This window comes from Punica granatum, chromosome 6 (assembly GCF_007655135.1).
Source record: "Punica granatum isolate Tunisia-2019 chromosome 6, ASM765513v2, whole genome shotgun sequence".
Lineage (NCBI taxonomy): Eukaryota > Viridiplantae > Streptophyta > Magnoliopsida > Myrtales > Lythraceae > Punica > Punica granatum.
The window spans coordinates 15727294-15748994 of record NC_045132.1 but is presented as its reverse complement, the minus strand read 5'-3'; the positions used below and the strand labels follow the sequence as shown (position 1 = coordinate 15748994).

Here is a 21701-nt window from a genome sequence, read left to right as displayed (position 1 = left end):
TGATCAAGTTTCACCTTCAACTTCGAAAGACATGAACGCCTCGTTGAGACCTCTACAGATTCATTTATCTTTCTAAAGACGAAGACAACAGAGCCCGGTCCTACAGTCACTGGCAGATGTGCGGGAGAAGCAACTGATGGTAGTAGCTATACAAAAAACAAATGAACCTAGAGCTAACCAACCTAATCTTCTAAGCAACTCTTTCCCGCCCTGCATTTTGAACAAGATTAAATGTTCATGTCTCAACAGGTGATACTCAACCTACAGACAGACAGACAAAAATCATTCAATAATCTCATTTTATCTCCATATTGAGCACGCCCATCACCACCTGACTTTGGCATTGATATTTCTTCCTGCCAAATTCAAGCCCTTTTCCCACCACCAGAAGATCAAGTGCCCATGGAAGCTAAGCTAGGAGCAGTATCAGTATGTTCATCTAGCATTCAAATCGAATTCACCGACTTCACGCCAATCATCTTGCCCAGCTGTATCCCCATTGTCGGTCTCTTCATCATTCAAGAAATCCTCGGAGGGCTCCTTCTCTTCCCTTTGTGCATTGTTTGCCCACCCATTCATCATTTCCTCGGGATTCTTGTCCTGCTCTTCCAACCCATGATTCATTGGAATGTCGCTGCCTTGCGATCCTCGGGCACTTGCCCTTATTGGGCCTCGCTGCAACTCCACCCGAGCTTGCTCAGCCTGCATTGCTGCCATTCGCACCTGAGCCTCGTGCGCTTCTCTCCCAGCTCTCTCTCTTGACTCTATCTCGGCCTTCATTTCCAACAAGGCTCGCTTTTCCTCTTGCAACAGAGCCTGCTCGATCATCAATCTCTCCTCAGAGCGGAACTCTCCTGAGGCTCGCTTACGGTTGATTATGTTGAAGGCAAGGGCCTGTTTCTCAAACGTGGTAGTAAACTCTGCAACTTTGGCAGCAATGTTGTGGTCCCACTGCTGAGATCGAGAAGGCATCTGACCAGTTGTATCAGAATCCAAGATTCTATCATCCTCTTCTGCCTCGTAATCTGCGACCACATGATAAGGTAGCAACCTGTCCATTCACAAAAGGGAAATGAAAAGGCCTGATTAGTCGAGCAACTTCGGAATCCAATGGACTACCAAAAAATACACTGGAGCTAAATCAGAGGAATATATATCCTGCTTTAGTAAGAAAGTAGGCTTATATGTGATCTATAGTATACTATCTGCTTCTTTAATGTCCAATGCATACTCAAATAAGCATTGGCATAAAATCCTCTCTATTAGATGTCATATAATAACCCTCAGGCTTAGCAGCTTGGGAAGATACACTTTGCAAGTAATCCTTTGCATAGTTCCTCTTAGCATTGAGAACTTCAAACACTCAGAAGGACTGAAGAGTACGAATAAATATATCTTGTCCTTTACAAAAGCCATGTGTTGTACCTAACCAGAATAAACATTTTGCTCGGTCTAGAACAGGTTGAAGAGAACAAATGGCTAGACTGTCTATCATTTTATCGTAAGGAACAAATGCATGAGCACTGAAGGCTTAGAGGACTACGAGCATGAACCCTAGAGGAGTTCCCTTGCAAGAAAAGGAACGTTTCCGATAGAGAATGAACTCTAGAGGGCTTTCCTTGCAAGAAAAGAAATGCCTACTAAAAAGCATGAACTCTTGGGTGGTTTCCTCGCAAGAAATTAAACAAGCGAAACCTATAGGTTATTAGCGATTACTCACGGGAAAAGAATAAAAAAATAAAAATTTCCCACTTTGGTCATCAACTTCACATCAATTTCACTGACAATCGGAATATAACTGGTTCATCACAAATATTTTGGAGGGTGTTAATGTTTACTTAACTCAAGTCGCAGCATTATATTTTCACCTTTGCATTAAAAAAAGTACACATATATCAATCCTAAAACAATTGCCGAAAATGGAAGATAGAAATGAAACTAAAACCGTGTACCTACGCTAGATGTCAAACAACTACGTCAAACTAGCACCTTCGACTGCAAGATCATCAATCATCTAAGTGGAGAGAGCAACATCAAAACTACCACACTAAGCTGACAACAATCCAACTAGCAATGCACAAACCTCAGTGCAAATCGATACACTTAGCAATTCAACAAGAACATATGTGAAATCATTTCTTGTCAGAACAATCCATTTCTCTCCTCACTTGCATACCCGAATACCATTTTGGATCCCTAATGACCAGCAGAACAAAGCACTGAAAAGAGGAAAAAGAAGAAAGACCGAAATTTTCCGCCAATGCAATATGAAATGCAACTATTGATTTCCTTTTACACAAGAACGTTAGGAGGGTAAGGCGATAGATCGGAAGAAAGAGGGGAACTCGCACCTTTCGCAAGCATCCTCGAGGGAAGAGAAGGGACGCTTGAAGTCGGGGTGGCAGACCAGCCACGCATCCCGGTAAGCCAGCTGGAGTTCCAACTGGTTCCCGGGTCGGATCGCCTTCTGTTGCTGCTGCTGCTGCTGCTGCTGCTGCTGCTGCTTGTTGTTGTTGTTGTTGCTGCTGCTGCTGCTGTTGCTGCAGCTGCTTCTGCTGCTGGAGCTGCTGCTGGAGCTGTTTCTGTTGAAGCTGCTGCTGGAGACTAGGGGGTGTGGACTCAGACATAAGGCTGGGGTTCTGCTGGACGAGGCGCTGCGGAAGACCAGGGGACCGGAGGTGTGCGTCGATGTTGGAGGGGAAGCGAGACATTGCAGCAGCCTGCTGCTGCTGCTTCTGCAGCTGCTGGAGAAGCAGAAACTGTTGCTGTTGCTGTTGCTGTTGCTGTTGCTGTCGCTGCTGCTGCTGCTGCATAATCATGTGCTGGTGCTGTTGTTGCTGTTGGTGATGGTGCTGCTGCGCTGATGTCTTCGCTTCCTCCATCTCTCTCCCTCCCTCTAGGGTTTCAGATGCCTGGCTCGGAATGCGGCAACAGGATCGATGTGGAAAGCAATTCCGACTGGGAGACGGGAACGGAGAGTGAATCGGTGGACAAATTGGGGGTGAATCAATGACAGAATTCACTGATTCGGGGACCTAGGATTTCATCGGAGGAGGGAGCCGGAGCAAAAAGAGGAGAATCGATCAATCGGGGAAGGAAGGCGAAAGGGAGGAGAGGGGAACGAGAGAGCGACCCACTTATTGGGCTTCCTATCGGCCCAATGTTTTTAATGGGGCTGGATAGGCCCATGTACATCCCTAACCCTATTCCTACGTTTTTATTTGGAGTAATTTCATCTAGAAATTTAAAACGTCCATGTGATAATGGTCCCTTTAAGGATGTGCACGGATACCAGATATACCCGAAATCGATCGGAACTACCCATTAGAGTAGAGTGCAAGTAGCTCGTATTGAAAATAAGATAGGATTCGGATATTAACTGGTGAAAATCGGTTCCGATTCTTGCATATAGAGTACATAGAACCGGAGCCGGCACTGGTATCCGGACCCGATAATAATTTCCCTTAGTTATATTCAAATATATTTCTCCCTTTTACTTTACCTCTCTCTCTCACACACACACAGTGGAAGCTTCTTTATCGTCGACAACTTTGGTTCGATGACCTCGATGTGTCCTATGATCGTATTATAAATGTTTAGTTTTGTGGATGGATTGATAGGATATATTACTCTTTGTCGTAAATGTATTGTGGATTAATCTAAATTTATATCGATATTTTTTTTACATTATTACTGATAACGGATGAGACATTTTCGATATTATTTAGCGAAAGAAATTTTTTTTTTTTCAGGTTCTAACATGATACTTGAAACTTGTGGTATAATACAGGTTCCGGATAGATTCCGGTTTCAAGACTCAACAAGATAGGATCCGCTTTCAAAATCTTGGAACCTGTCACTTACATGGTAGAGTGCGGATATCATGAAAAAAATGGGCACCCGAACCTGAGCCCGAACACCCCTATTCCCTACTATAAGAAAATCAGGTGAATGATCAGAATAAAGCATAAAAGTGTAACATAAAGACTTCTTTAGATACCCACTGTCTCAAATCTTTATTAATTAAGCATGCTTGGGTCTTTTTATTTAAGTGGTTCATGACTGCAACTCATCCCTCAATTAGGTTATGTCGATTGAAAGTATATGAATGTGAAATTTATGTAGTAATCAGAATTTCAAACTTGCTCGTGCTCGAAACTGCAAGTACATGATGGCAGAGTAGGTGACAAGACAAGCATTAGAGCATGATAGAACCGTTTAAACCGATCGGGTATTAAAGTTCTATAATTGATCGGTACATTAACGTAAGCGGCCTCATCCCCATAGTTGTATCTATCATAATGTAACTATTACCTTCGCTCGTATTGGTATTTTCTATTTTCAATCAATCTTTTATAAATTGAGCTTATAACAATCAATGAGATCAAAAATAAAGAAACACAGTTGAGAAGTGTTGGAAGATAATGCGCTCATAAATCCGGGAGTTCGATAAAACATGAAGGGTAATTTTGGCTTAATTTTTATTTAATCATAAAATGAAGGGTAAATTGCAGTAAAAACCATGAACTTTGGATGAAATTTCAAATCTATCGTCCGTTCAATTTTCCGTCCACTTTTGTTGCTTCCCACATAGGATCATTTGCGACGTACATTACCACGTCTGCAAAAATGGACGGAAAAAAGAGCGGCTGGTAGATGTGGAATTTAAGTAATAGTTAATAATTTTTTGTACTAAAAAATAAAGTTCATGGTAGATTGAAATTTCATGTAAAGTTCATGGTTTTTAATGTAATTATTAATAATGTACCTTTATTTTGATCAAATAAATTCTTATTTAAATGAGTTTAATATGAAATATATCTCATTTATTTGGTAATATGTAGTGGTCTCGATTCTTCTCATTACTTTTTGCAATTAAATTGAATAATAATTTATTTAGTCTAACGTTCCTTAAAACGAAAGTGCATGTCCTAAAGAGAATATAAAAGAGGTTGATTACGAGAAATGAACGCATTAATTAGAGGAAGTCGAAAAATTGATCGATAAGAAGTTGTAATTTTACTTAAAATTGCTATCGTGCACTTATAAGCTTTTATCGATTATCCTTTTGAGTAGCACTTTGTAACAGTTCTTTAGAGATTTAAATTTAAGAGTAAACTATCATTTTGGTACATGAAGTTATACATGCCCGTTAATTTGATACATGAAGAGTTTTTACCATCAATTTGATACACAAAGTTTCATTCTGTACATAAAAAAGCCCATTCGTCAAGTTGTTGTCACGGAATTGTGACATGACATCCTACGAGGTATAAACGGTATAAGAAAAATAATAAAAAATTCATCAGACTAAAACGACGTATTATTGACCATTTTTAAAAATATTTTTTAATTATTTAAAGAAGACGAGAAAAAAAAAAGCGAGAGTGAAAGGATGGGGGAGCCCTACCTGAGCTCCTCCCTATTCCCTCTCTCTTGCTCCCCCACAGGTGACCTCCCCAGGTGTGGTCGTCGGAGGGTTCAGTACCCTCCGACGACCTTACCTTGTGGGGGAGATTGCTGACAGGGGCTTTTCACTTTGATATATATAATAAAAAAATACGATGCTGTTTTGGGCACGCGGCGCAAAATAATGTCGTATTCCTTATATAAATACGATTTTATCAGAACAAAATTGAACGATTTTAAAAGAGTAGGGACTAATTTGCAAATTCTGATAAAGTCTCGGGGACCGATTTGAAAATTCTAAAAATATTGGGGACTGTGTAAAAATTACTGAAAATATCCCAGGACTTATTTGAAACGAATTTGAAAATTTGGACTGATCTGAAAACAAAATAATGTCCCCAGGACTAAACTGAAACAACTTGGAAAGTTCCTTGGGATGCTTGAAAAATTCTGGGAATTCAAGGACTGATTGGAAAGCAGTAAAATGACTGGGACTTGATTGAAAAGAAATTTGAAATTCGGGGCAGATCTGAAAAGAGAGAAAAATGGCCCCGGGACTAAACTGAAGCAACTTGGAAAGTTCCTTGGGATGCTTGAAAAATTCCAAAAAATTCAAGGACTGATCGGAAAACAGTAAAATGGCTGGGCTTGACGGAAAAGAATTTTGAAATTCGGGGCAGATCTGAAAAGAGTGAAAAATGGCCCCGGGACTAAACTGAAGCAACTTGGAAAGTTCTTTGGGATGCTTAAAAAATTCCGAAAAATTCAAGGACCGATTGGAAAATTGTAAAAATGACTGGGCTTGATTGAAAAGAATTTTGAAATTCGGGGCAGATCTGAAAAGAGTGAAAAAGGCCCCGGGGCTAAACTGAAGCAGCTTGGAAAGTTCTTTGGGATGCTTTAAAAAATTCTAGAAAATTCAAGGACCGATTGGAAAATGGTAAAAATGGCTGGGCTTGATGGAGAAGAATTTCAGAGTTTAGGGCAGATCTAAAAGTAAAAATAAAAAAATAAAATACATCCTCTGGACTGAAATGCGACAAAATAGAAAGTTCGTAAAATCGAGTTCGGGACAAATCCGATCACCCACGCAATCCAAGAACGCTCATTTCACATCATATCCATCAAGTAAGCATTAATATTCAGGATTGGAGCCCTAATCATGCCACTAAGTCTAGAATTTACCTTGTTTGAAAAGAACGAGGGCAGTTATGTAAATAGAGGAAATTTAGGACGAATTGGTCTGCTGAGAGATTGGCCGAATTGGGTTGGACTGGGCCGATGGGCTGGATTGGGCCGACGTGGGCGGACTGGGCCGAAATGGGCTGTTGACTGGACTAGGCCGAGATCCGGGCTGGATAGGGGCTGAATTGGGCCGCAAGGCTGGGCTGGGCCGATGGCGCGAGCTGGGTTGCTGGACACGGACTGAGCTGGTGTGTGTTTGTTCCGAATTACCTGTGCGACCCGGAAAGAAAAATGAACCGACCCGATTAGTGCCGACAGGCAAACCGAAGAGAAGGGACGCGGTTCGGGTGGCAGTGCGGTTGCACCCGACCTCGGAAGATCGCTGAGCGTGGCTGGGGCGAGAGCGAGCCGCATCTGTATGTGTCGGGCAGGGAGTGAGAGGCGAGCCGGAGCCGGAAGTGAGAGGAAAACCGGCGGCCATTCCGGAGATCTCCGAGGGGCGAGAGAGTGTGTTGACGTTTTTTTTTTCCATGAGCTGAGGATCCCCCCCTAAAGTCGAGCTGCCGGTTCCCTTCTAAACCTCAGCTGCCGATCTTTCTTTTTTTTTTTCGAAAAATCCCTAGAGAGAGAGAGAGAGCTCGTTCTTCTTTTTTTTTTCAGCTCCCCCCACCCCGTTAGGTTTCGCCAAGAAGAAGAAGAAGGAAACGGAACGGAGATCGGGCGAGATTTTCGCCGAAAATTTGCGAAAGCGGAAACGAAAATCCCGGTTTTTCGGTTGCAGGGACCAAAAATGAAAGGAAGGAAAAAGGAAGGAGGAAAGAGGAAGAAAAGGAAAAGAAGTGGGCGGGAAGGAAAGAAATGGAAAGTCAAACGGGTCGTTTGACCTTTAACTTTTTTTTTTGTGTGGGCAACGGTCGGTCAGACCAGCTTTGACCGACCCTGCCCATCCGTCCTGTCGGTCAGACTGGCTTTGACCGGTTCTGACCGACTTGACCTTTTTTTTTTTAGAAAATGTAATAAATTGGAAAAATAATGATTTTGCCCCCCTGAAGCCGATGGACCGAAATGGGGTGCTGACACCCTTCGACGACCTTATCTTGCGGGGGAGATTGCCGACGGGGGCTTTCCACTTTGATATATATAATAAAAAAATACGATGCTATTTTGGGCACGCGGCGCAAAATAATGTCGTATTCCTTATATAAATACGACGTCATTTTGAGAGCATTGTAAAAAAAAGAACGTCGTATAATTTATTTTGTTTTAAATATATTAAAATACAATGGCGTTTTGGGTTTAAATGCTCAAAATGACATGGTATTTTATTTTGTCAAAGAAAAAAGAACGAGAGCCCCCATCGAAGCTCCCCTCCTATTCCCTCTCTTTCTACCGGCGACCTTCCCCCCCACCCAACTTGAACCCTTCAACGACTTCGCCTAGGGGAGACCCACTTGAACTCCCCATTGTTATCTCTCTTTTTTTAAAGTAATTTGGAATATTTTTTTAAAAAATAAATCAAAAACTACATTGTTTTGGGTCGAATTGATTTTTTGGCACCTTTTAGCCATGTAGGATCTCCGTTAGTCATATTTTCGTCCAACCATTTTGACAAACGGAATTGAGCTTCATGTACCATATTAGTGGTATATTTTCTTGAAGTGTCAAATTGACGGTTGAGTACAACTTCATGTACCAAAATGATAGTATACTCTAAATTCAATTATAAAGAGAATAAACATCGTCCCATATCCAACGGTGGCAAGGAGCCACTCTCTAATGCGTCTTCAATGTGTGCATGTGTACCTGCGTTGTTAAGACATAACCGTCTCAAACTATAACTAAAACTAATTCGTGAATGGATGCATATAATTAAACATATATATTTATATATATCTTTATTACAAGATATCTATGAATTTAATATAAAGAAATCAAAAGCTAAAAAATTGACATTATAGACAAACCACTTATGAATTGAGACTGAAACTTCTTATTTTCTACACTAAAGCATGAGTCAGAACAGTATGTTAGCAATGCATTCCAGTCTTTTTGGACAACAATTTCAACCATAAATTAAAGATTCATATCTTTTTTTTTTCCACTGATGTCAAAAGGAAAAGTAAAACTAAGAAAGATCAACTACATTTACCTATAAATATATACATGCTCATACATTAAAAATTAAAACCAATCATTGTTATATAACTACAAAGATCGAAATAGAGTTGCTCATAGATATGCATTTCATTCACTTCACTTCAACCTGGGACAGACAATGGCATGCAATGGATTCTTCATAACTATGGTGAACTCCTGCTTCTCCGACAAGTCGACGTTGTCCCCCTCTATGGCCCTCCACTCGAATGCCCACACCAAGTTCGCCACGAAGTACTCCAAGTGCAGCAGAGCCAAGGCGAACCCAGGACAAATCCTTCTACCCACCCCGAACGGCATCATCTTAATCTCCCTACTGCCAGTTATATCAAAACCCTCGGCCCCTCCGCCGTTTCCGTAGTTGTTGCTCAAGAACCTCTCAGGCTTGAAGGCCATAGGGTCCTCCCACATGGTCGGATCCCACCCCATCTCTGCCACCATGAAGTTCACCGATCCCTTCTTTGGGACCAGGTAACCGCCGAGCTCGATGTCTTCTGTCACCGAATGGGGTAGCACAAAGTGAACAGGCGGGTGTCGCCTCAACCCCTCTAGCACCATCGCCTTCAAGTATGGCATCCTCTGGAGATCTTGCTCTTCCACGGTTGCTGCCTCAATGCCAACCACGGCCCTGATCTCGCTATACAGGGTCTCCTGAACTTCAGGGTACTTGACGATGTTGGCCATGATCCACTGCAGGGTAGTGGATGTGGTGTCAGTCCCACTGATGAGGAACTCCGAGCAGAGGCTCACTATTTCGGCCTCGGTGAGCTTCCGCTTCCCATCCTTGGGTGGCAGTTCTAGGTTCAGTAAAGTGTCAACATAGGACACGACATGCTCGGCGTGGTCCTTATCCCCGTCGATGTTATCTGCCCTGAACTTGCCCCTGTTTCAATCGGCATTCAAGTGATGAAAAGATTCGAATGCAATTATCTGAATTGAAGGGAATGAATATTGCCGATTTCATGCAACACGAAGAAGATTCCCTGTTCAAATTCGTATCAGGCTTCCCGTACTTCTCTATTTGGGTTTTAATTTTCTTTATTAGGTCTCGTACCTCCCTTGGACCGAAAAATTTCGTGTTGCTAATTAAAGGAAAACAAAAGGATAGCAGATTTGTGTTCGGTATTAGAGTTGAGTTGATTTTTTGTTTTAATTTTTTTGTAATGATTGTGTTGTTGAATTATGAAAAAAAAAGTGTGAAAAAGTAATAAATAGTTGACATAAAGTATTGATTAAGTAATGGTTGTGTTGTTGAATTGTGAAAAAAAGATAATGAATAATTGAGAGAATTTAGTATTAAAAATTAAATTGAATGATTAAAAAATTGAAGAAAAAAAATAATTTTGTTGTTGTATTAAAATTAGGTAGAGTTGATTTGAGTTAAAAATTTCTAAAGGTAAACCAGTTAATTTTCCAAATTCTTTTCCAAAATATATATATATATATATATATATATGAAAACATGAAATAAATAAATAAATAAGGGGCATGCCGATACACGTACCTGGCCCCAGAACGAGCCCTGATGAGGGGGAGGAGGACATTCTTCTGGTTGCGGCGGAGCTGATGGAACTCCTCCCACCGTCGCCGGAGCAGAATCTTCCCAACCCTCGGCCAGAAATTGAGAACAGTGAACCGCCTTATGCTCAGGAGCAGTCCTCTCTGCACCGCCTCCACCTCCCTGATCTGCCTCTCCTCGAGGCGGTCCCCGAAGCACATCAAAACCAGGAGGCAGAATATCGCGTACTGGAGGTGGTCCACGGTCCGCACCGCCGTCTTGGGGCCGGCAGCTCTGAGCCGGTCCAGCAGGATGTCCAGGACCCAACTGCGTGCTCGGGAATAGGACCTGACACGGGCCGGGTGTAGGATCTCAGAGGTCAGGTTGCGGCGGAGGACCCGCCACGTGGGGCCGTAGAAGGCGGATGTGATGTTGTGCTGGTCGCAGCTCACGATCTTGCTGGTGAGCAGGGCAGGGGGGCGATCAGCGAAGGCGACGCCGTTCTGGACGAGGGCTTGGTGGGCGAGGGTGCGGGAAGAGACGAAGACAGTGGGGTGGGGGCCGATGGGGAGGGTGACCATTGGGCCGTGCTTGGAGTGGAGGGAGCGGAGGATGGGCTCGAGTTCGGCGAAGGACTTGTGGAGCCATAGGAATTTTCCGATGATGGGAAAGGCGAGGGGACCGGGGGGAAGCTTGGGGCCGGCGGATGAGGCAGAGGAGAGGAGGCCGAGGAGGGGCTTGATGAGGGCGGCGAGGCAGAGGGCGATGACGATGACGAACCAGAGCTCCATGGAAGGCTGAGATAGAGAGTTTAATGAATCAACTTTGAGGTGAGGGGCGCAAAGATGAGGAAAGAGGATTAGAGGAAGAGAGACAAGAGAGTGAAGTTTAGTAGTAGAAGTGTGAATGATTAGGACTTGGGCCAAGAGAGAAAGAAATACAGACGAAACACTAGTCGTAAGCTGGCAACATTATTTTGCTTAGAGAAGACGATGAGACTGACGAAGAAGACAGGTAACAGGTTGGGCTGTGGTGGGACTCTTTGGCGCACGAGAATGTCTTGTGGATAATAATTATATCACGTTATATTATTTTAACTTTAAGGATTGACGCAAATAGATAGGACGTGCGTACACTTTGTGAGCAGTTCACAAAGTCGTAAGTTCGAATTCTCTTTACATGCGTAACCTTTGGTGAGGTCACTCACACATATATCCATAGGCTTATGGGGTATTTATGGGCTCGAGGAGAATGAACTCTTTATTATAAAAAAAATATTGAGAATAGTTTTTTTTGTGATATTTATAAAAATTTATATTTAATTTGTGATCTTGTCACATGTAAGGCTTTCTCCTCGGGCCACATGCAATTTAGATAGAGCTATTTGGTGAGAATTTATAAAGTCAAATAGATTTTCAAAAATTTATAAAAATATCAATAAGACTAAAAGTGCAAAATATAATATATCATTTTACTTGATAGATTTAACTTTAAGAGAAATATATTCATTTAAAATATATGGTAAATTAATTAATATTATGGACAAATCTAAACTTGGGCACAATAGGTAGAAAGGTCCACAAACCAAAGGGCTATGAGAGAACTGTTGATATTACTTAATATCCATGACCATGAGGTGGATAGTATCAGAAATCACATTGGTGTTGGGACTTTTTTCATTCACGTGCAATCACATTTTATCGTGCCGGGAATCTGATATTAACCTGCTTTTAGTATATGTTTCTATCCTTAGTAGGGATCGAACCTTTGGCAAGCAAATTTCAACTGAGTATTGACTACTTGAAATTTTGACCTTTGCTTATTTAGTGAATTTCGTGTCAAAATTGCAATTTTCTAGCAGTAACTCAATTCCTTTTTTTTTGTTTTGGTAGAAAGGAAATATCATTAATCAATCGAACTTAGTCTCCCACCATATTCGTGGTGTGGTCTCGTACAAATCTAGGGGAAAAAATCCCCATTGCATTATAAGTTACAAGAGCTGCCACATCTGATGGTGGATTATCAAAGTACATGAGGTCTTGACCGATGTCCCATCCAATCCGTGCAAGAGCATCCGCCACCTTGTTCCCTTCACGATAATCGTGCTGCACCCGAAACTTCCGAAAGTGTCTCCCGAGTTCCTTGCAATCATCAATAAGAGGTTTTAATAAGAGACTATCTTGAGATGACCCCCATATTAGTTCCACAACCACCTTGGCGTCTAACTCAACCCAAACTCACTTCAGTTTTCATACCTACCTGCGTATGCTTCATATTCTCATATAGTGACATCTTATCCTTGTATAAAACTCATCCTTGATTAGGTGTAAAAGGGAACTGAATGGATATAAAGCTTCTATTGAATAGCAGTGTCTCCTCTCGGATATTCTGATATTGAGCAGTTCATTTCTTTTGGTTCTTTTTTCAGCCTTGTTTTGCTTTGCTAATTCCCCTGGGCTTATTTTTTTATTCTACTATTGTCATAATTTTTTTCTTCTCATCCACAAACTATTGATGTGATTTTCTAACAAATGTGTTCCATGCAAATCAAAGTATCGTTCTTTTCCCAGAGAGATCAGTGGCTGCTCTTTTGATGTCTTCAGTTCTGCACATTGAAATTTCAAGTAACATACATGCCGGTCCATGTCTGAATGCTTCCACTGTTTGTTGTATTGGATGCATAATTCACCCTATGGATCTTTAGGGCTGGTCAAATCCCCTGGTTTTTCGATTACTCAGCTGTCTGTGGAACAACTTAGATCATATACAAGTCAAAGTTGTTTTTGTTGCTTTGTTACGAGCTCTTTTTCCTTCTTGATCGATGATCCTCTTGCTTCTTATTTAGAAACTGTTACTGTCGCTGCTGCTGTTTCTGCTGCTGCATAATCATGTGCTGGTGCTGTTGCTGCTGTTGGTGATGGTGCTGCTGCGCTGATGTCTTTGCTTCCTCCATCTCTCTCCCTCCCTCTAGGGTTTCAGATGTCTGGCTCGGAATGCGGCAACGGGATCGATGTGGAAGGCAATTCCGACTGGGAGACGGGAACGGAGAGTGAATCGGTGGACAAATTGAGGGTGAATCAATGACAGAATTCACCGATTCGGGGACCTAGGATTTCATCGGAGGAGGGAGCCGGAGCAAAAAGAGGAGAATCGATCAATCGGGGGAGGGAGGAAGGCAAAAGGGAGGAGAGGGGAACGAGAGAGCGACCCATTTATTGGGCTTCCTATCGGCCCAATATTTTTAACGGGACTGGATAGGCCCATGTACATCATCCCCATTCCTACGTTTTTATTTGGATTAATTTCATCTACAAATTTATTAACGTCCATGTGATAATGGTCCCTACTATAAGAAAATCAAATGAATGATCAGAATAGAGCATAACAGTGTAACATAAAGACTTCTTTAGATACCCACTGTCTCAAAATCTGTATCGATTAAGCATGCTCGGGTCTTTTTATTTAAGTGGTTTATGACTGCAACTCATCTCTCGATTAGGTTACGTCGATTGAAAGTATATGAATGTGAAATTTATTTAGCAATTAGAATTTCAAATCTATCATGAATTTCGACTTTTAAAACCAAAAAAGAAATCGTTAACTGTAACTTAAGTTCCACATCTATCATCCGTTCAGCTTTCCGTCCACTTTCGTTGCTTTCCACATAGGATCTTTTGCGACGTACATTACCACGTCTGCAAAAATGGATGAAAAAAAAGAACGGCCGGTAGATTTGAAATTTAAGTATTAGTTAATGATTTTTTGTACTAAAAGTTGAAGTTCGTGGTAGATTGAAATTTAATGCAGAGTTCATGATTTTTAATGCAATTATTAATAATTTACCTTTATTTTGATCAAATAAATTCTTATTTAAATGAGCTTAATATGAAATGTCTCATTTTTTCGTTTGTATGTAGTGGTCTGGATTTATTTAGTCTAACGTTCCTTAAAATGAAAGAAAGTGCATGTCCTAAAGAGTTTATAAAACAGGTTGATTATGAGAATGAACACATTAATTAGAGAAACTCGAAAAATTGATGGATAAGAAGTTGTAATTTTACTTAAAATTGCTATCGTGCGCATATAAGCTTTTATCGATTATCTTTTTGAGTAGCACTTTGGAACAGTTCCTTAGAGATTTAAATTTAAGAGTAAACTATCATTTTGGTACATGAAGTTGGACGTGCCGTTAATTTGATACACGAAGAGTATTTACCATCAATTTGATACATAAAGTTTCATCACGTACATAAAAATGCCCAATAGTCAAGTTGCTGTCACGAAATTGTGACATGGCATCCTACGTGGTATAAACGGTACAAGAAAAATAATAAAAAATCACTCGGACCAAAATGACGTAGTATTGACCATTTTTAAAAATATTTTTTAATTATTTAAAAAAGACGAAAAAACATAAGCGAGAGTGAAAGGATAGGAGAGCCCCACCTGAGCTCCCCCTATTCCCTCTCTCTTGCTCCTCCACCGGTGACCTCCCCCTAGATGTGGTTGCCAAATGGTACTTTGCCTTGTGGGGCAGGTTGTCGATGGGGGAGTTACGGTGGAGCCTTTTCTCTTTTTTCTTATTTAATAAAAAAAATACGATGTTATTTTGAGAGCATTGCTAAAAAAGAACGTTGTATAATTTAGTTTGCATTAAATATATTAAAATACGACGTCGTTTTGGGTCTAAATGATCAAAACCATGTATTATTTTTATTTTGTGAAAAAAAAGGGGGAGAGCCCCCATGTGAGCTCCCCCCTCTAATCCTTCTCTTTCGACTGGCGACCTTCCCCCCAACCCCCAACCTGAACCCTTCGGCGACTTCACCTGGGGGTAGGCCGCCGGCGAGAGCCCCACCCGAGCTCCCCCTTGTTATTTATTTTTTTTTCTTTTTTTTAAAGTAATTTGGAATAATTTTTTAAAAAATAAATCAAAAACTACATCGTTTTGTGTCGAATTGATTTTTTTGGCACCGTTTAGCCACGTAGGATTTCCGTTAGTAATATTTTCATCGGACCAGTTTGACAAACAAAATAGGGCTTCATGAACCATGTTAGTGGAAAATTTTCTTAATGTGTCAAATTGACGGTCGCATACAATTTCACTTACCAAAATGATAGTATACTCTAAATTTAAATATAAAGAAAATAAACATCGTCCCCTATTCAACAATGGCAAAGAGCCACCCTCTAATGCATCTTCAAGGTGTGCATGTATGCCTGCGATGTTAAGACGGAACCCTCTCAAACTATAACTAAAACTAATTCGTGAATGAATGCATATATCAGGCATATATATTTATATGTATATTTTTATTACAAGAGATCCATAAACTTAATATAATGAAATCAAAAGCTAAAAAATGACATTATAGACCAACTAATTATGAATCGAGTATGAAACTTCTTATTTCCTAAACTAAAACATGTGTCGCAAGAGTCTGTTGTCAATGCATTGCATTCTTTTTGGACTACAATTTCAACCATAAATTAAAGATTCATATGTGTTTTCTTTTTCTTTTTCTTTTTCTTTTTCACTGATGTCAAAAGGAAAAATTAAAATAAGAGAGATCAACTACATTTATCTATAAATACATTAAAAATTAAAACCAATCATTGTTATATAATTGCAAAGATCGAAATAGAGTTGCTCATAGATATGCATTTCTTTCACTTCACTTCAACCTGGGACAGACAATGGCGTGCAATGGATTCTTCATAACTATGGTGAACTCCTGCTTCTCCGACAAGTCGACATTGTCCCCCTCCATGGCCCTCCACTCGAATGCCCACACCAAGTTCGCCAAGAAGTACTCCAAGTGCAGCAGAGCCAAGGCGAACCCAGGACAAATCCTTCTACCCACCCCGAACGGCATCATCTTAATCTCCCTACTGCCAGTTATATCAAAACCCTCGGCCCCTCGACCGCTTTCGTGGCTGTTGCTCAAGAACCTTTCAGGCTTGAAGGCCATAGGGTCCTCCCACACGGTCGGATCCCACCCCATCTCTGCCACCATGAAGTTCACCGATCCCTTCTTTGGGACCAGGTAACCGCCGAGCTCGATGTCCTCTGTCACCGAATGGGGTAGCACGAAGTGACCAGGCGGGTGCCGCCTCAACCCCTCTAGCACCACCGCCTTCAAGTATGGCATCCTCTGGAGATCCTCCTCTTCCACGGTTGCCGCCTCAGTGCCGACCACGGCCCTGATCTCGCTGTACAGAGTCTCTTGAACTTCAGGGTACTTGACGATGTTGGCCATGATCCACTGCAGGGCGGTGGATGTGGTGTCGGTCCCACCGTTGAGAAACTCCGAGCAGAGGCTCACCATTTCGGCCTCGGTGAGCTTCCGCTTCCCCTCCTCGGGAGGCAGCTCTAGGTTCAGTAAAGTGTCAACATAGGACATGACATGCTCGGCGTGGTCCTTGTCCCCGTCGATATTCTCTGCCCTGAACTTGCCCCTGTTTTAATTGGCAATCAAGTGATGAAAAGATTCTAATGCAATTATCTGAATTGAAGGGAATAAATGTTGCCAATTTCATGCAGCACGAACAAGATTCCTTGTTCAAATTCGTATCAGGCTTCCCGTACTTCCCTATTTGGGTTTTATTTGGGTTTTAATTTTCTTTATTAGGTCTCGTAACTCTCTTGGACCGAAAAATTTCGTGTTGCTAATTAAAGGAAAACAGAAAGATAGCAGATTTAATTTTCCAACTTCTTTTCCACTATATAACCATGAAAAAATTAATAAATTAATAAATAAAGGGCATGAAAAATCCCAACCTGGCCTCAGAACGAGCCCTGATGAGGGGGAGGAGGACATTCTTCTGGTTGCGGCGGAGCTGATGGAACTCCTCCCACCGTCGCCGGAACAGAATCCTCCCAACCCTCGGATAGTAATTGAGGACAGCGAACCGCCTTATGCTCAGGAGCAGTCCTCTCTGCACCTCCTCCACCTCCCTGATCTGCCGCTCCTCGAGGCGGTCCCCGAAGCACATCAAAACCAGGAGGCAGAACATCGCGTACTGGAAGTGGTCCACGGCCCGCACCGCCGTCTTGGGGCCGGCAGCCCTGAGCCGGTCCAGCAGGATGTCCAGGACCCACCGGCGTGCTCGGGAATAGGACCTGACGCGGGCCGGGTGCAGGATCTCCGCGGTCAGGTTGCGGCGGAGGACCCGCCACGTGGGGCCGTAGAAGGCGGAGTTGATGTTGTGCTGGTCGCAGCTCAAGATCTTGCTGGTGAGCAGGGCGGGGGGGCGGTCAGCGAAGGCGGCGCCGTTCTGGACGAGGGCTTGGTGGGCGAGGGAGCGGGAGGAGACGAAGACGGTGGGGCGGGGGCCGATGTGGAGGGTGACCATGGGGCCGTGCTTGGAGTGGAGGGAGCGGAGGATGGGCTCGAGCTCGGTGAAGGACTTGCGGAGCCATAGGAGGTTTCCGATGAGGGGAAAGGTGAGGGGGCCAGGGGGAAGCTTGGGGCCGGCGGAGGAGGGGGAGGAGAGGAGGCCGAGGAGGGGCTTGATGAGGGCGGCGAGGCAGAGGGTGATGACGATGACGAACCAGAGCGCCATGGAAGGCTGAGACAGAGAGTTGAATGAATCAACTGATTGGGTTCGGTTTGAGATGAGAGGCGGACAGATGAGGAAAGAGGATTAGAGGAAGAGAGACACAAGACAATGAAGTTCAGTATTAGAAGTTGAGTGAATGATTAGGACTTGGGCCAAGGGATAAAGTAATACAGACGAAACACTAGTCGTAAGCGGGCAGTATTATTTTGCTCAGAGAAGACGATGACACGGACGAAGACGACGGGTAACAGGTAGGGCTGTGGTGGGACTCTTTGGCGCACGAGAATGCGTAATGGTTATATTACGTTGTTATTTTAACTTCAAGGATTGACGCAAATGATTAAGACGTGCGTATATTTTGTGAGCAGTTCACAAAGTTATAGCTTCGAATTCTCTTTACGCGCGTAGCTCTCGATAAAGCCCCTCACACATGTATCCATAGACTTATGAGGTATTCAGGGGTTCGAGAAGAATAAACTCCTTGTTATAAAAGAAAAAAAATTATTGACTATAGTTTTTTTTGTGATATTTATAAAAATTTATATTTAATTGGTGATCTCGTCACGTGTAAAGCTTTCTCCTCGGGCCACATGCAATTTAGATAGAGCTATTTGGTGCGAATTTATAAAGTCAAATAAATTCATAAAAATATCAATAAGACTAAAAGTGCAAAATATAATATATCATTTTACCTGATAGATTTAACTTTAAAAGAAATATATTCATTTAAAATATATGGTAAATTAATTAATATTATGAACAAATCTAAACTTGGGCACAATAGGCAGAAAGGTCCACAAACCAAAATGCTATGAGAGAACTGTTGATATCACTTACATGTCCATGACCATGAGGTGGATCGTATCAGAAATCACATCGGCGTTGGACTTTTTCACTCACGTGCAATCACATTTTATCGTGCCGGGAATCTGGTGTCTCTGTGCATCTTGATATTAGCCTGCTTTTAGTATATGTTTCTATCCTTAGTAGGGATCGAACCTTTGGCAAGCAAATTTCAACTGAGTACTGACTACTTAAAGTTTTGACCATTGTTTATTTTAGTGAATTTCGTTTCAAAATTGCAATTTTCTAACGGTAACTCACTTCAGTTTTCATACCAACCCTGCGTATGCTTCATATTCTCATATAGTGACATCTTATCCTGGTATAAACTCATCCTTTTTTTTTTTGGCTAACCCAGGGTATCCGGGCTTCGCACGACTAATCCCTTAGGCTTCGTGAACTCCGGCGGCGCACAGAACGAGTAATCACGCCAAAGGCGCTCCGATGGCTCCATATGATTTCGAATCTGGAATTGGGTGGATACTTAAACTCCTTCTTACCCCTAGATGAAATCCTTGGAGTTAAGTATAAACTCATCCTTGATGAGGTGTAAAAGGGAACTGAATGGATATAAAGCTTCTATTGAATAGCAGTGTCTCCTCTCGGATATTCTGATATTGAGCAGTTCATTTCTTTTGGTTCTTTTTTCAGCCTTGTTTTGCTTTGCTAATTCCCCTGGGCTTATTTTTTTTTATTCTACTATTGTCATAATTTTTTTTCTTCTCATCCACAAACTATTGATGTGATTTTCTAACAAATGTATTCAATGCAAATCAAAGTATCGTTCTTTTCCCAGAGATCAGTGGCTGCTCTTCTGATGTCTTCAGTTCTGCACATTGAAATTTCAAGTAACATGCTGGTCCATGTCTGAATGCTTCCACTGTTTGTTGTATTGGATGCATAATTCACCCTATGGATCTTTAGGGCTGGTCAAATCCCCTGGTTTTTCGATTACTCAGTTGTCTGTGGAACAACTTAGATCATATACAAGTCAAAGTTGTTTTTGTTGCTTTGTTACTTTTTCCTTCTTGATCGATGATCCTCTTGCTTCTTAGAAACTGTTGCTGTTGCTGTCGCTGCTGCTGCTGCTGCTGTTGCTGTTGCTGCTACATAATTATGTGCCGGTGCTGTTGTTGCTGTTGTTGATGGTGCTGCTGCGCTGATGTCTTTGCTTGCTCCATCTCTTTCCCTCCCTCTAGGGATTCAGATGTCTGGCTCGGAATGCAGCGACGGGATCGATGTGGAAGGCAATTTCGACTGGGAGACGGGAACGGAGAGTGAATCGGTGGACAAATTGGGGGTGAATCAATGACAGAATCGATCAATCGGGGGGAGGAAGGCAGGCAAAAGGGAGGAGAGGGGAACGAGAGAGCGACCCATTTATTGGGCTTCCTATCGGCCCAATTTTTTTAACGGGACTGGATAGGCCCATGTACATCATCCCCATTCCTAAGTTTTTATTTGGATTAATTTCATCTACAAATTTATTAACGTCCATGTGATAATGGTCCCTACTCTAAGAAAATCAAATGAATGATCAGAATAGAGCATAACAGTGTAACATAAAGACTTCTTTAGATACCCACTGTCTCAAAATCGGTATCGATTAAGCATGCTCGGGTCTTTTTATTTAAGTGGTTTATGACTGCAACTCAACTCTCGATTATGTTACGTCGATTGAAAGTATATGAATGTGAAATTTATTTGGCAATTAGAATTTCAAATCTATCATGAATTTCGACTTTTAAAATCAAAAAAGAAATCATTAACTGTAACTTAAGTTCCACATCTATCATCCGTTCAGTTCTCCGTCCACTTTCGTTGCTTTCCACATAGGATCTTTTGCGACGTACATTACCACGTCTGCAAAAATGGATGAAAAAAAAAAAGAACGGCTTGTAGATTTGAAATTTAAGTATTAGTTAATGATTTTTTGTACTAAAAGTTGAAGTTCGTGGTAGATTGAAATTTAATGTAGAGTTAATGATTTTTAATGCAATTATTAATAATTTACCTTTATTTTGATCAAATAAATTCTTATTTAAATGAGCTTAATATGAAATATGTCTCATTTTTTTGTTTGTATGTAGTGGTCTGGATTTATCTCCTTACTTTGTGGAATTAAATTGAATAATAATTTATTTAGTCTAACGTTCCTTAAAACGAAAGAAAGTGCATGTCCTAAAGAGTGGATAAAATAGGTTGATTATGAGAAATGAACACATTAATTAGAGAAATTCGAAAAATTGATGGATAAGAAGTTGTAATTTTACTTAAAATTGCTATTGTGCACTTATAAACTTTTATCGATTATCTTTTTTAGTAGCACTTTGTAACAATTCCTTAGATATTTAAATTTAAGAGTAAACTATCATGTTGGTACATGAAGTTGTACGTGCCCATTAATTTGATACACGAAGAGTATTTACCATCAATTAGATACATAAAGTTTCATTCCGTACATAAAAATGCCCAATCGTCAAGTTGTTGTCATGAAATTGTGACATGGCATCCTACGTGGTATAAACGGTATAAGAAAAATAGTAAAAAATCACTCAGACTAAAATGACGTAATTTTGACTATTTTTAAAAATATTTTTTATTTATTTAAAAAAGACGAAAAAAACATAAACGATAGTGAAAAGATGGGGGAGCCCCACTTGAGCTCCCCCCCCCCCCCCAATGTGATTGCGGAAGGGTACCTTGCCTTGTGGGGGAGGTTGTTGATGGGGGAGCTACGGTAGGGCTTTTCCTCTTTTTTCTTATTTAATAAAAAAAATACAACGCCATTTTGGACGCATGGCTCAAAACAATGTCGTATTCCCAATATAAATACAAAGTCATTTTGAGAGCATTGCTAAAAAAGAACATTGTACAATTTATTGAGTATTAAATATATTAAAATACGACGTTGTTTTGGGTCTAAATGCTCAGAACCATGTGGTATTTTATTTTGTGAAAAAAAAAACGGGGAGAGCCCCATCTGAGCTCCCCCTATCCCTTCTCTTTCAACTTGCAGCCTTCCCCCAGCCCCCAACCTGAACCTTCC

General features: G+C 41.4%; 3 protein-coding genes across 4 annotated transcripts; all 3 read right to left on the bottom strand.

The window, feature by feature from the left end:
* Positions 1-25: 25 nt before the first annotated feature.
* LOC116212504 (bromodomain-containing protein DDB_G0280777-like) lies at positions 26-3137 on the bottom strand. Of its 2 annotated transcripts, none has more exons than XM_031547151.1 (3): positions 2505-3137; positions 2352-2467; positions 26-1051 (listed from the first exon to the last, which is right to left on the bottom strand). In XM_031547151.1, exons 1-3 carry the CDS (start codon positions 2880-2882, stop codon positions 436-438), a joined length of 1110 nt encoding a protein of 369 aa, XP_031403011.1. In that variant the 5' UTR covers positions 2883-3137; the 3' UTR covers positions 26-435. The 2 variants fall into 2 exon arrangements, with proteins under 2 accessions (XP_031403011.1, XP_031403012.1); XM_031547152.1 differs by having other exon boundaries at positions 2352-2525; positions 2566-3137.
* A 5517-nt stretch (positions 3138-8654) lies between these two features.
* Positions 8655-11275, bottom strand: LOC116209902 (cytochrome P450 89A2-like). The gene is made up of 2 exons (XM_031543653.1): positions 10253-11275; positions 8655-9631 (listed from the first exon to the last, which is right to left on the bottom strand). The coding sequence occupies exons 1-2, from the start codon at positions 11035-11037 to the stop codon at positions 8848-8850; spliced, it is 1569 nt and encodes a 522-aa protein (XP_031399513.1). The 5' UTR covers positions 11038-11275; the 3' UTR covers positions 8655-8847.
* A 4509-nt stretch (positions 11276-15784) lies between these two features.
* On the bottom strand, positions 15785-18019 carry LOC116211510 (cytochrome P450 89A2-like). The gene is made up of 2 exons (XM_031545938.1): positions 17028-18019; positions 15785-16705 (listed from the first exon to the last, which is right to left on the bottom strand). Exons 1-2 carry the CDS (start codon positions 17810-17812, stop codon positions 15922-15924), a joined length of 1569 nt encoding a protein of 522 aa, XP_031401798.1. The 5' UTR covers positions 17813-18019; the 3' UTR covers positions 15785-15921.
* Positions 18020-21701: the final 3682 nt, after the last annotated feature.